This window comes from Sus scrofa, chromosome 9 (genome assembly GCF_054392235.1).
Source record: "Sus scrofa isolate SSC_HxYL_T2T_F1_AM1 chromosome 9, Sscrofa_HxYL_maternal_Yorkshire_Landrace_v2.0, whole genome shotgun sequence".
In the NCBI taxonomy this organism is placed as follows: domain Eukaryota; kingdom Metazoa; phylum Chordata; class Mammalia; order Artiodactyla; family Suidae; genus Sus; species Sus scrofa.
In genome coordinates, this window is record NC_139391.1 from 115,345,239 (window position 1) to 115,357,457 (window position 12,219).

General features: G+C 35.0%; 1 protein-coding gene across 7 annotated transcripts in view; it reads right to left on the reverse strand.

Annotated features, from left to right (window-relative positions):
• CNTNAP2 (contactin associated protein 2) overlaps window positions 1-12,219 on the reverse strand; it is a 2,042,838-nt gene that overhangs the window by 799,197 nt on the left and 1,231,422 nt on the right. For all 7 annotated transcript variants that reach the window (XR_014816181.1, XR_014816180.1, XM_084977536.1 and 4 more), the window contains one exon: window positions 3,301-3,407. Coding sequence is in view for 5 of the 7 variants with exons in the window: in XM_084977536.1 (XP_084833662.1) it covers window positions 3,301-3,407 (107 nt within the window). In the remaining 2 variants the exon portion in view is untranslated. The remainder of the gene's footprint in view (window positions 1-3,300; window positions 3,408-12,219) is intronic.

Here is a 12,219-nt window from a genome sequence, read left to right on the forward strand (position 1 = left end):
CACATGTTTATCTCAACAGATGCAGAAAAAGCATTTGACAAAGTCCAACATCCCTTCATGATAAAAACTCTTACCAAAGTGGGTATAGAGGAAACATTCTTTACCATAACCAAAGCCATTTATGAAAAACCCACAGCAAATATAATACTCCATGGAGAAAAGCGGAAAGCCTTCTCATTATAATCTGGAACAAGACAAGGATGCCCACTCTCACCACTGTTATTCAGCATAGAAAGGATATATTTATATGCATGACTGATTCATTCTGCTGTATACCTAATACAACATTGTAAATCAATAATACTCCAATAAAATTAAAGTTAAAAAAACTTAAATAAGGGAAGAGTAAAATGAGCAGCAGGGAAGATACAATTTCCCCATTCTACATTTAGAACTTGCCATGACAGCCAAATCTAAATACACTTAGGATAGTTCTAATACTTGGTGTTGCTACTCAAAAAAAAAAAAAAAAAACCAAAAAAAAAAAAAAAAAACATGCAAAAAACGACCTCAAGGGGAACCCTCCGGTATTACTGGTAGGAATGGAATGTAAATTGGTGTAACCACTATGGAAAATAGGATGGAGGTTCCTCAGAAAACTAATACAGAATCACCATATAATCCAGCAATGCCACTTCTGGGCATATATCTGGATGAAAACTATAATTTGAGGGGATACATGCACTGCCAGGTTTATTGCAGCATTATTCACAGTAGCCAAGACATAGAGAAAACTAAATGCCCATTGACAGGTGAATGGATTAAGAAGATGTGGTACATATACACGATGCAATACTACTGGGCTACAAGAAAGAACAAAATAATTCCATTTGCATCAACATAGATGCAACTAGAGATTCTCACACTAAGTGAAGTAAGTCAGAGAGAGAAAGACAAATACCATATGATATCATTTATATATGGAATCTAAAATATGGCACAAATGAAACTACCTGCAGCGCAAAAACAGACTCAGACATAGAGAAGAGAGTTGTGGTTGCCAAAGGGGTGGGGAGGAAGTAGAATGGAGTGGGATGGACTCCACTCCATTCTACTTTGGGGGTAGTAGATGCAAACTACTACATTTGGAACAGATGGGCAATGAGGTCCTACTGAATAGCACAGGGCAATATATCTAGTCTCTTGAGATAGACCATGATGAAAGATAATGTAAGAAAAGGAATGTATGTGTGTGTGTGTGTGTGTGTGTGTGTGAGACTGGGTCACTTTGCTTACAGTAGAAATTGGCACAGCACTGTAATCAACTATACTTTAATAAAAAATAAATAGAAAAATAAAATTTAAAAAGCTCCTCAACTATTTAATCACTGGAATACATTTAAAAATTTTTTAAGTTTATTATTTTTAAAATGTCTTTTTGTTTAATGTATATTCAACACAGGAAGCAGCTTTTAAAAAGACTTGTTTGTACATTAAATTTCAAAGTGGTCACTGAGATAGGAAACCCTTGTAACCACCATCAATTAATTACTCTTCGTCTTTAGTGAATTTCCAATCTTAGAAACAAGATCATGGTATTAAAGGTGGTATTTATAACACATTATGTAAATTCTACCAGTGGGGTAAAGTTCCTTAGTTTCATAAAAGTTACTTAATTCAAGAATTATATGTCACACAATAAGCATCATATGCTGAAACTGAATATTTGGATGTGATTGGGAAGGTACAATTTTAGTTATATAACTCCTTCATTATAATTAACTTCAATATAAATTATTTTGTTCTTTATTACAATACCTTTTACCTATCTATACATAAAAATAGATGATGAATCTGTTAAATATCTGGTTTTAAAGCTTTTGCTTATCTTCCTTTAACGCTGATGTTTCTAGGAGTTCTTTTTGTCTCTTTTTAAAAATATCCTCCAAACAAATTAATAACTGCAGTAAAACAAATCACAAATATTTTTCTTAAGTGAGGTCTTAGAATATATGCTGAACACAATGTCTTACTATACATGACAAGTAATAATATGAAAAGGCTCAGAGAATGAGTATTGCATTTTTACTGTCCCTACAACTCTATTCTGATAACATTTTGCTTACTGTTGTCTTCTACAAGTGAGATGAAGAGAGATCAGTCTGTATAACTAGAAGGTGTAGATATTAGATTTTCATATGGAGAGAAGATTGAAGATGGAATCTCTTTCCCCCTTCTCCCCCCCCAACACATGCACGCACATATATATAATAGATGACCTTCTTCTTTCAACTATACGTTTTATGGCAAATTTGTCTTCAAAAGTAATTCACAAGCAGCTATGCATTACTGTAAAATGAACATTACAATTACAGATTTAATATTCACTTTAATAATATTCTTTTAATTACAAAAATTAATTTTTATTTAACTTTCCAGGGTAAAGTTATTATGTAAAACAAGGCATATCCCTTTTAAACATCATTTTTGCAAGCTACTTTTAATTTTTAAATATTTTTTTTAATTTGCCCTTTTTTTTGTCTTTTGTCCTTTTTTTTAGGGCTGCACCAGTGGCATATGGAGATTCCCAGGCTAGGGGTCTAATGGGAGCCATAGGCGCCAGCCTACGCCAGAGCCACAGCAATGCAAGATCCAAGCGCGTTTGCGACCTACACCGCAGCTCATGGCAATGCCAGATCCTTAACCCACTGAGTGAGGCCAGGGATTGAACCTGCAACCTCATGGTTCCTAGTCAGATTCGATTCCGCTGTGCCATGACGGGAACTCCATAAAATTGCCTTTTTGTAGTATTTTGTTTTGTTCTGGTGTTTTTTTTTTTGTTGTTTGTTTTGTTTTTTTTAACATGTACAACTTCGATGGATTTTTATCCCACTTTCTAGCTCATTTTTTCTGATCTAAAAGATGTGGCCAAAGAGTTGTGAAAGAGCATGAGACAACTATTGTCCAGAAATTAAATGTTCAAGTTACACTCTGTCTGCCTCTCTGATGAACTGATAAATGAGGACCCAGTCAGAGACATCACACTAACACAATTTTCCAAACAATCTATCTAGACAGACATGGCTTAGACACAGGCACATCCAAGATCAGCATTTCAATCTCAACTACATGTTTATGATACATTGGACACACCAGTCCTTCTTTTTGAGTCATTAGGCTTGAGAGAAGATATTTTGACAACTAGAATACTATTTTAGAAAAGCAATAATAAAATCTGGGTTCTTCAGAATCAAGTGATTTACTACATGGATTATTCAGGTTGCTGAGCTTTAAAGCCTAGCTGAAGACCTGGGATTCTCATGCAATTACAAGTTTAAAGTGAGATAAATTGGCACTCACAGTTGTGGCAGGTGGCCCCACTGTATCCTGTCTCATCGCAAGTGCATTTGAAGCTGTCCCACGTTTGCGAGCACTTCCCACCATGCTCACAGTGATTGGGCACACATCTGTCAGAGAAAGAGACAAACAGAAATAAACCAACAAACAAATGAGATTTATGAGTGGCCAAATTCCAAGCTGTCTGGGCAATATATCATTTCAATGCCAGGTTGCCTTACCAAGGCAATTAATCCTTGTTAGTTTAAGCAGATTAATATGATTCATGATGGAAAGTGCCAAGCGCACAAAAGATGATGTATCACAGGCTTGGTGTTTCCCATTTTTGAGTAAACAGTAGAAATTAACAAATAGTTGAGAGATTCATTTGCATATCACAGATTCATTTTATTTTCCGTCTGCACAAAAACAAAGGCACTAAGCTAAATTTCCTCCTGGTGAGAGACAGAACATTAGCCATCTTGTTTCCTGTACTACCTTTTATCAAGGTCAATATTACCAAGTCAGAAAGGGGAAATGCTGAGTTTTTTTTTTTTTTTTTTTTATAACAATTTGAGTTCTTGATATAATGCCAGGGCAGTAGGAATGAGAATATAGTAGACTTATAAGAAAAGATTCCTAAATCTTCTTTACTCCTCTTCTATGCCCAGCTGGCTAATGAAAGTCACCTACATGAGAAGGCAATATGGGGGAAAATTGTAGGTTTTGTGTTCAAATCTTTGCCTTTCTATTTACTTAACAGCCAACTGTGATGATGTAATTTAACCTTTCTGATCCTCTATTTTCTCACCTGAAAAATGGAGTAATTTATACCTTCTTGGTAAATAGTTTTGAGATTAGGAGATGATGTTTGAAAAGTTGATAACTGACAGGCAAGAAATAGGGGGCCAATAAGCACAAGCCATGAATATCGGAACCACAGCTTGCAGGCAGGGCACAATTTTATATTTTGCCTGTACCTTTGCAATAGTGAAGTTGTGTTTTGATTCTGGAAAACTCCTGTTTCATCAGTACAATTTATTTCTTGTTATATATCAGCTTTCACAAAGGCTTTCTGTATTTTAATAGGAAACTCTCTAAAGTAGAAAAGTCCACCCAGATTAAAATGGAAGAACACATAATAGTGGGTCACAGGTTGATTAACAAGGTGACTCCTTGAACACACTTAATTGTAAAGCCCTGGTAGCTTTCTGCTGCAAAGTAGAATAGGACTGGCCTCAGAGATAGTATTCTTCATCCACTGTTCTTGATTTACCATCAGCCATGCCTAAAACTTCTGTTGCAGGGCATGGACCAGCTGGGAATGGAACTCCAGTTCTTATACAGAAATCCTATTCCTCACTTTACAAGCACCTTTAGTCATGCAAAAAATAATTCTGATCACTGTGAGAAATAGAAGATGAATAAGATTCTATTTGCTGCCTTTCAAGAGCTTAATCATAGGAACATAAGATATTGTATACATGAAAATCATGATATGAAGTTAAAATGAAAAGCGGCATATTGCAGGGACAAAAAATGCTCTCCAGAGTTTCACATGAGGGATCATGTGTAGGTCTGGGATACAAAAAAAAAGGCTTGTGGGTTGAGCCTCAATGAATGGACAGAACTGTAAGAGAAGAAAATAAGAGGAAGAACATTATAAGGAAAAAATACAACATAAGCAAAGTACAATGTTGCATTATCATGAGGTGGGATGGAAAATTCACTCTACATTTAATAGGCACTCAGATTCCATATGAATTTGGACTTGGTGTTATCAAGGCTACAAAGATGTTTCTTCTCCAAAGACCCTAAAATCTATGTGGAGGTCACAGTAGGGAATAAGATTCATGCAAAATACAATAACAAGAAGAGTTTGATGAGTCATCAAAGATGTATGAAATTTGGTGCACAGAAATTTGGATACTAGAGTCATTATGTGTAGAATATAAATAAAGGGCTTAATAAAGTTTAGAGCATTTCACTTGGGCCTTAAAAGAGGAACTGCATTTTTATAATTAAAATGGTGAGACCTGCTTCCAACAGAGCAAGTAAAAAAGCAACAACAATGAGGTGGAACATTTATCAGTGGGTGGTTCAGGGTGGTTGGGGTGTATAGCCATAGCCACTTCCCACTACAGGTGCCCAGGCATGGGACTTAGCAGGTGGCATTTATACCCAGCAATCCTGATTCTCCAGGCCATAGGAGGAAGCAATGAAGCAGACACACCAAAATTACATAAAACTAAAAAAAAAAAATCCTTGATACTTGGGATTTCATTACATGTATGCCTTTGTGTGGTATATTTACCTTCTCAATTGTTGTGGGTTAATATTAGCTCAGCCTAATATTGAAAGTAATCTACATCAGCTCATTATATCAATTAATTCAGGGGGAAGTAGTGCAGAGCACACTGAGTCTCAAAGGAAAACCAGGTTGGAATCTAAATGCGTTCTAAATAATGCACAGCAGAAAATCCACATCTAAATGATAAAAAATATTGTTGTGTACTTCTGCACACAAAAGAAAAATATAACAGTCAAGTGAGATTACCTGAATACTTCTAAAATTCAGCATTAAGAATTTCTTTAAAAGTTATCTTTTATTTAAATGAAATTTTAATATTTTATTTTTAATGTTTTTTTCTTATCATTTATATTTTTTAATTGGCATTATCCTCATGCTGATTAGTGGCATTTTGGTTCTTAAAGATGAGACATTTTATTTCTAAATCAACTTGATTGAAATGTAATTTCAAATTGTAATATTTTATCACTACATTAAAAAATGTTAGGACCAGTTACCAAGCAAAACAAAATATGGATTAACCTAGCTTCCCCTTTCCTAATTATTTACTCCACTTGTACTCCTATGGAGCCATTTACATATGTCTAATATATCATTATCACACTGTTTAGAAATTATTTGTTTGAGCATCTGTCTCTTCTAAACTCTGTGACTCTGCAGTGAGGGATTTTGGTCTTATGATTCCTGGCGTAACAAGTTGTGGAGTCCACTCAGTAAATGCCTACTGACAGACTAAAGGACTGGAGGAGTGCAATGTTAGAAAGTTTCAACAAGGAATCAAAGTAATTTCGGAGGAAACATATCTTTTATGGTATGAAATGTAGATTATTATTATTATTGTTATTTTAATTTATGGCCACACCCCCAGCACATGGAAGTTTCCAGGTTGGGGGTTGAATCCAAGTTTCAGCTTCTGGCCTATAACACAGCCATGGCAACACCACATCCAAGCCACGCCTGCAACCTACATCACAGCTCACTGCAACACTGGATCCTTAACCCACTGAGCAGGGCCAGGGATCAAACCTACATCCATCCTCATGGATACTAGTTGGGTTTGTTACTACTGAGCCACAACGGGAACTCCTAGATTATTCTTATGTATGATTTTAGTCTTAAATGCAGACCCTTGCTGTAGTGAACTAATTATTTTAGTAGGTCACAGGAAATATGTAATTTGTTTCATAGCATGTCCTAGCTTGAAGGTTTGATTCATATCAAAAATGAATCAAAATGACTTTGCTGCCTCTACTTGAGAATTACTTGACTGGAATCAGGAATATATAAGGGAGAAGTTAGCAGGTGTCAATCTGTTGTGATCAAAGGGCTCAAGAAGAAATGATGCATCTGATTAACTCTGTCTGAAGTAGCCCTGGTACCAGAGAATTTCAGCTGGTATCATCCTTTCAGTTATGTCAATGCTTTCCAAAGTGTTTTGGAATCAATAAGCTATACTTTAGAAGTTCAAATATATAACAACGACTTAATATAAAATCAATCAATATGAACAGAGTGGCTGTTTGGATGAATGCAACAAATCTATCCAGGATTATGAATGGCAGGTGCACTTTTATTTTACCCAGAGTATCTCTTTTATTTCTACACTTGATTTTAATTGCAAAGCAATGGAAAATTGGTCTCCACAGATGTAAGACACTGCAAATGGTATCAGATTTGTTTGTAGCAGTTCACTTTGTAGTCTATGGATACTACATAATTAAACAGGGATGGTGAATAAAATTTTATTTCAAATCTAAAAAAACATTAATCTGACAGCATAGGTTAATATTTTGGAAGTTTTCATGCACTCTGAAGGTGATTTTTATTTTTTCACTACAGTATTTAAAAGTTAAAATGGATCATTTTAAATAAAGTTCAAATCAAATCTTTGTGTAACCCTTAAAACAACATTTGGTTCGGTAGAATCGGATGTAAAAACCAAGTGTTAGTGCCATGGCTTCAGAAATATGCTCATGCAAAACCAAAGAACAATGAATGGTGAGTGTTTATTAGAAAAACTTGCTGTTATTGAGATATTGATACACAAAAGCAGTGTTTTTCAAAATGTTCTGTGCATAGGAATTACTTGAAAATCTTTTTAAAATGAAGATTCTGATTTCTTAGGTCTGGGGTGGAGTCTGAGATGCTCCTTAGTGATACTCGTGGAGCTCTAAAAAAAAAAAGGTTTCTGAATTATATGGGCTCTGGAGATTTTCAGTTTTATGCACAGGATCTCAAAGCACAAGGGCACCAAGAGAAGAAATAGCCCAAGAAGAGAGGGTACCAAGGGGAGACAGCATGTGGAAAGGGCAAATTTGATCTATGCTGCCATTCTTCCTGAGACTGTACCTTTTTCATAGGTTCTCCTACCATTTCAGTGGCAACACAATAATCTCCTAACTTTATTAATAGGTTTAATCATTTCGGAACCTGACTGTAGACCTCATATAATTCATAGAAAGTGCTCACTGACTTTAAAGGCAGTTTTATTCCACCTTATAAGTTTCTTGTTCTCAATCTCAGAGTCAGCTGAGATGTCTCAGCTGCTTAATTCTTGTACAGAGACCAATCCCAGGATATTTAATTTTCTTTTAGATTTGTACAAAGTTTATACATGGACAATAAATTTGCCTTGTTGTAAACTTTAGAATGAATAACTTTAGGTTACTTATAGGCTATTTTGTGAACTACTGGAAAATTATTTCAAATGGTTTATAAATTGCCATTCCAGCATAAATGAACTTCTGAATTTACAATTTTCCCTTCATTTCAGCTCCCAATTTTATTTTTTTTTTATCAAGACAAGACATTCATTTAGAAAGTTTGGTTTCCTTAATGCTGTTTTTCATACTCTTGGCTATCAGAGTTATTTCCACTATCATGGTAGTTTTCTTCTGCATTCCTTCAATGTTGATCTCAATAATATTTTAGTATTTTTTTATTCTTGCCCTAATTAGATATTAATTTTATTTGAAGCATACTCTCTATGGAGTATATTTCACTGCCTATATTTCTTCTGTTCTAATTGAAATTATACAGAGAAGTAATCATAATTTCAGCAAATAATGTAGTATATCATTACCACATAACTTCGTTTTATAGCTGTATAACCAGAAAACCTAATGTTATATTGATGGTGCTCCTTCAACAAGCATTTATTTATGGAAATATTTAAATGCAGATAGACTTATTATATCTCCTATAGTATGTTCAAACTTTCCATTAAAAATAATCAAATATCTTTGGTCCATATCTGTCTAACCATTACACATTTATACACTAACCATATAAATCATTAATTTTAGTCTTATAATATAAACACCTTAAAATAATTTCTACTATAATCTGCATGAATGTACTGTGTTTTGTTAGTTTACTTTGGGTTATAATTTTACAATGTATTCCCCATAACTGAATGAATAAAACATCGTTTAAGAGATCAAAGGCTCATAGGAGGAGATGGAGGTGCAAGATCATTAGTTCCTTCACCTGTATCCAGGTCTAACAGTATTTAACCTAAATAAATAACAGTAACTTTTACATAATCAGTAACCCACTCCAGTCAAGACACTCTAAAACAAACTGAGGAGGAACAAAGAGTAATGGAAGTTTTGTCCTTAAGAAATTGTATTTCTATTTCAAAATGTTAATTCACAAGTCAGATCTCTCTCTATGCTTAATATTAAGAATATTGGTACAGGACTAAGTTAATAACTGCCACTGTATGAGGACACTCAGGTTTTATGGAAAAGTTCACTTTGGAAGGTGGAGGAACACCTTTCCACATGGAGGGAAAGCAGGGGCCTACCCCAGTATAAGTAAGTGCAAAACACAGTTATGAAATAATGAATTGTCAAGTTTGGCTAGAGCAGAAAGTTTGCTTTCAGGAATGAGGGTGATAGCAGAGAATTGTATATGTTTCTTTCACTATTGGGTCGTGGATCATTAACTGTAGAGGCAAACTGGGAAAAGATTAAAGCTAGACATAACCTAGGAAAGAAAGAGGGCCTACAGAGAAATGCAGGTAAGAAGGAGGAAGATGTGAAAAGAAAGAGGAATGGAGAAAGAGAGTCAAAGTGCCTAAATCTTGCTGGAAACCAAAAAGAAAACAAAAAGACAACTTACAGAATGGGAGAAAATACTTTCAAATGATGCAACTAACAAGGGCCTAATCTCTAAAATATACAAACAACTTATACAACTCAACAGCAAAAGAGCCAACAACCCAATGGAAAAATAGGCAAGGGACCTGAATAGACATTTCTCCAAGGAAGATATACAGATGGCCAAGAAGCACTTGAAACAATGCTCAACATCCCTGATTATTAGAGAAATGGGAATCAAAACTACCATGAGATACCACCTCACACCAGTCAGAATGGCCATCATTCATAAGTCCACAAAGAACAAATGCTGGAGGGGGTGTGGAGAAAAGGGAACCCTCCTGCACTCTTGGTGGGAATGTAAGCTGGTATGACCACTATGGAGAACAGTTTGGAGGTACCTTAGAAAACTCTACATAGAACTTCCATATGACCCAGAAATCCCACTCTTGGGCATATATCCTGACAAAACTCTACTTAAAAAAGACACATGGACCCGCATGTTCATTGCAGCACTATTCACAATAGCCAAGACATGGAATCAACCCAAATGTCCATTGAAAGACAATTGCATTAGGAAGATGTGGTATATACCCACAATGTAATACTCCTCAGCCATAAAAAAAGACCAAAATAATGCCATTTGCAGCACCATGGCTGGAACTAGAGACTCTCATCCTGAGGGAAGTAAGTCAGAAAGAGAAAGACAAGCGCCATATGATATCACTTATATCTGGAATCTAATATAGGGCACAAAGGAACCTTTCCACAGAAATGAAAATCATGGACTTGGAGAACAGACTTGTGGTTGCCAGGGGGAAGGGGGAGGGAGTGGGAGGGATTGGGAACTAGGGATTAATAGATGCAGACTATTGCCTTTTGAATGGATTAGCAATGAGATTCTGCTATGTAGCACTGGGAACTATGTCTAGCCACTTATGATGGAGTGTGATAATGTGAGGAAAAAGAATGTATACATGTATGTGTAACTGGATCATCATGGTATACAGTAGAAAAAAAATAATGTATTGGGGAAATAAAAAAAATCAGCAATCAGAAAAAAATCTTCTTAGAAAAATACTAGCATAAACATTTCTAATGAGAAATTATGAAAATCACTAAAAATTATAAAATTGATGTGGAAAATATACACAAGAGCTAGGAAGATGCTGAAATTGGTGACTAACAGGGTAAGATGATTCTTAATGGATAATGAAATTCTATTTTAAGAGTTCTATACTAAGTATAAATTAATATTGGTGAATTAAGAGGAAGACAGACTGATGGAACAAAATCAAGGCTCTAGAAATAAATACAAAGATATGTAAATTAAATATGTTAAACGGTGGCATGTTACATCAGTGCATAAAATGTACTATTTAATAAATGGTGTAAGACAAACAGTTACTCACTCGGGAAAGAATAAAGTCCCCTACTTCATTCTTAACACTAGGAAGTTACATGAAAAGGAAATTTAAAAATAATAAAGTATGAAGGAGTTTGTTTTATAATCTATAATTATAGGAAGTATTTCAAATGAAGACACAAAACCTAGAAAACATAAAGAGAAAATTAATAGATGACTATTAAAAATTAGAAATATATATATGTGTGTGTGTGTGTGTGTGTGTGTGTGTGTGTATGTGTGTGTGTGTATTGCCTTGTCAAACAAAACCAAATGTAAAGAGTAATAACACATTGGGAAGATTTTTTTTTATATTGTAGAGAAAGTGATGATTTGTTTTTCTTTCTTTCTTTTTTTAATTTACTTATTTATGGCTGCACCCATAGCATATGGAATTTCCAGGGCCAGGGGTTGAATCAGAGCTGCATCTACTGGCCTCTGCCACAGCCATAGCAATGCCAGATTCAAGCCTCATTGTGACCTGCACTGCAGTTCACAGCAACACTAGATCCTTAACCCACTGAGCAAGGCCAGGGATTGAACCTACATCCTCATGGATACTAGTTGGGTTCTTAACCCACTGAGCCACAATAGGAACTCCTAGAGTTGATTTCTTTATGACAGAAAGAATCTTTAAGAATCAGTAAGAAATAGTTCAGTTAAAACATGAGCAAAAGGCATGCATGTATGGGGCAGTTTACACACACAGAAAAATACACACGATTTTTAAACACATAGAAAGTGTTCAATATAATTCAAAAATCAAAGAAGCACAGATTAAACTTCAATGATATTTCATTGGTTAGCTCTCTGATACTTAATAGAAACGACCTTCTTATGTATGCCTGATGAAAGTGTAAACTGTTTGGAGGGTTATTTGGTAAAGCCTATTAACTTACAATTTTGGCTCAGTTAATTTATTTCTAAGACTTTATCCCACAGATATACTAGTACACTTTCACAAAGTCATATTTAAAACGTCTATTGCAGCATTATTTATACCAGCTAAAAACTGGAAAAAAATTCATTCGTCAGGAACTTACTAATAAATTAAGGCCATATATGCACGAAGCCCCTGGGAGCTGTTAAAATGACAAGGCAGATCTATGTGTACTGATAAAGCA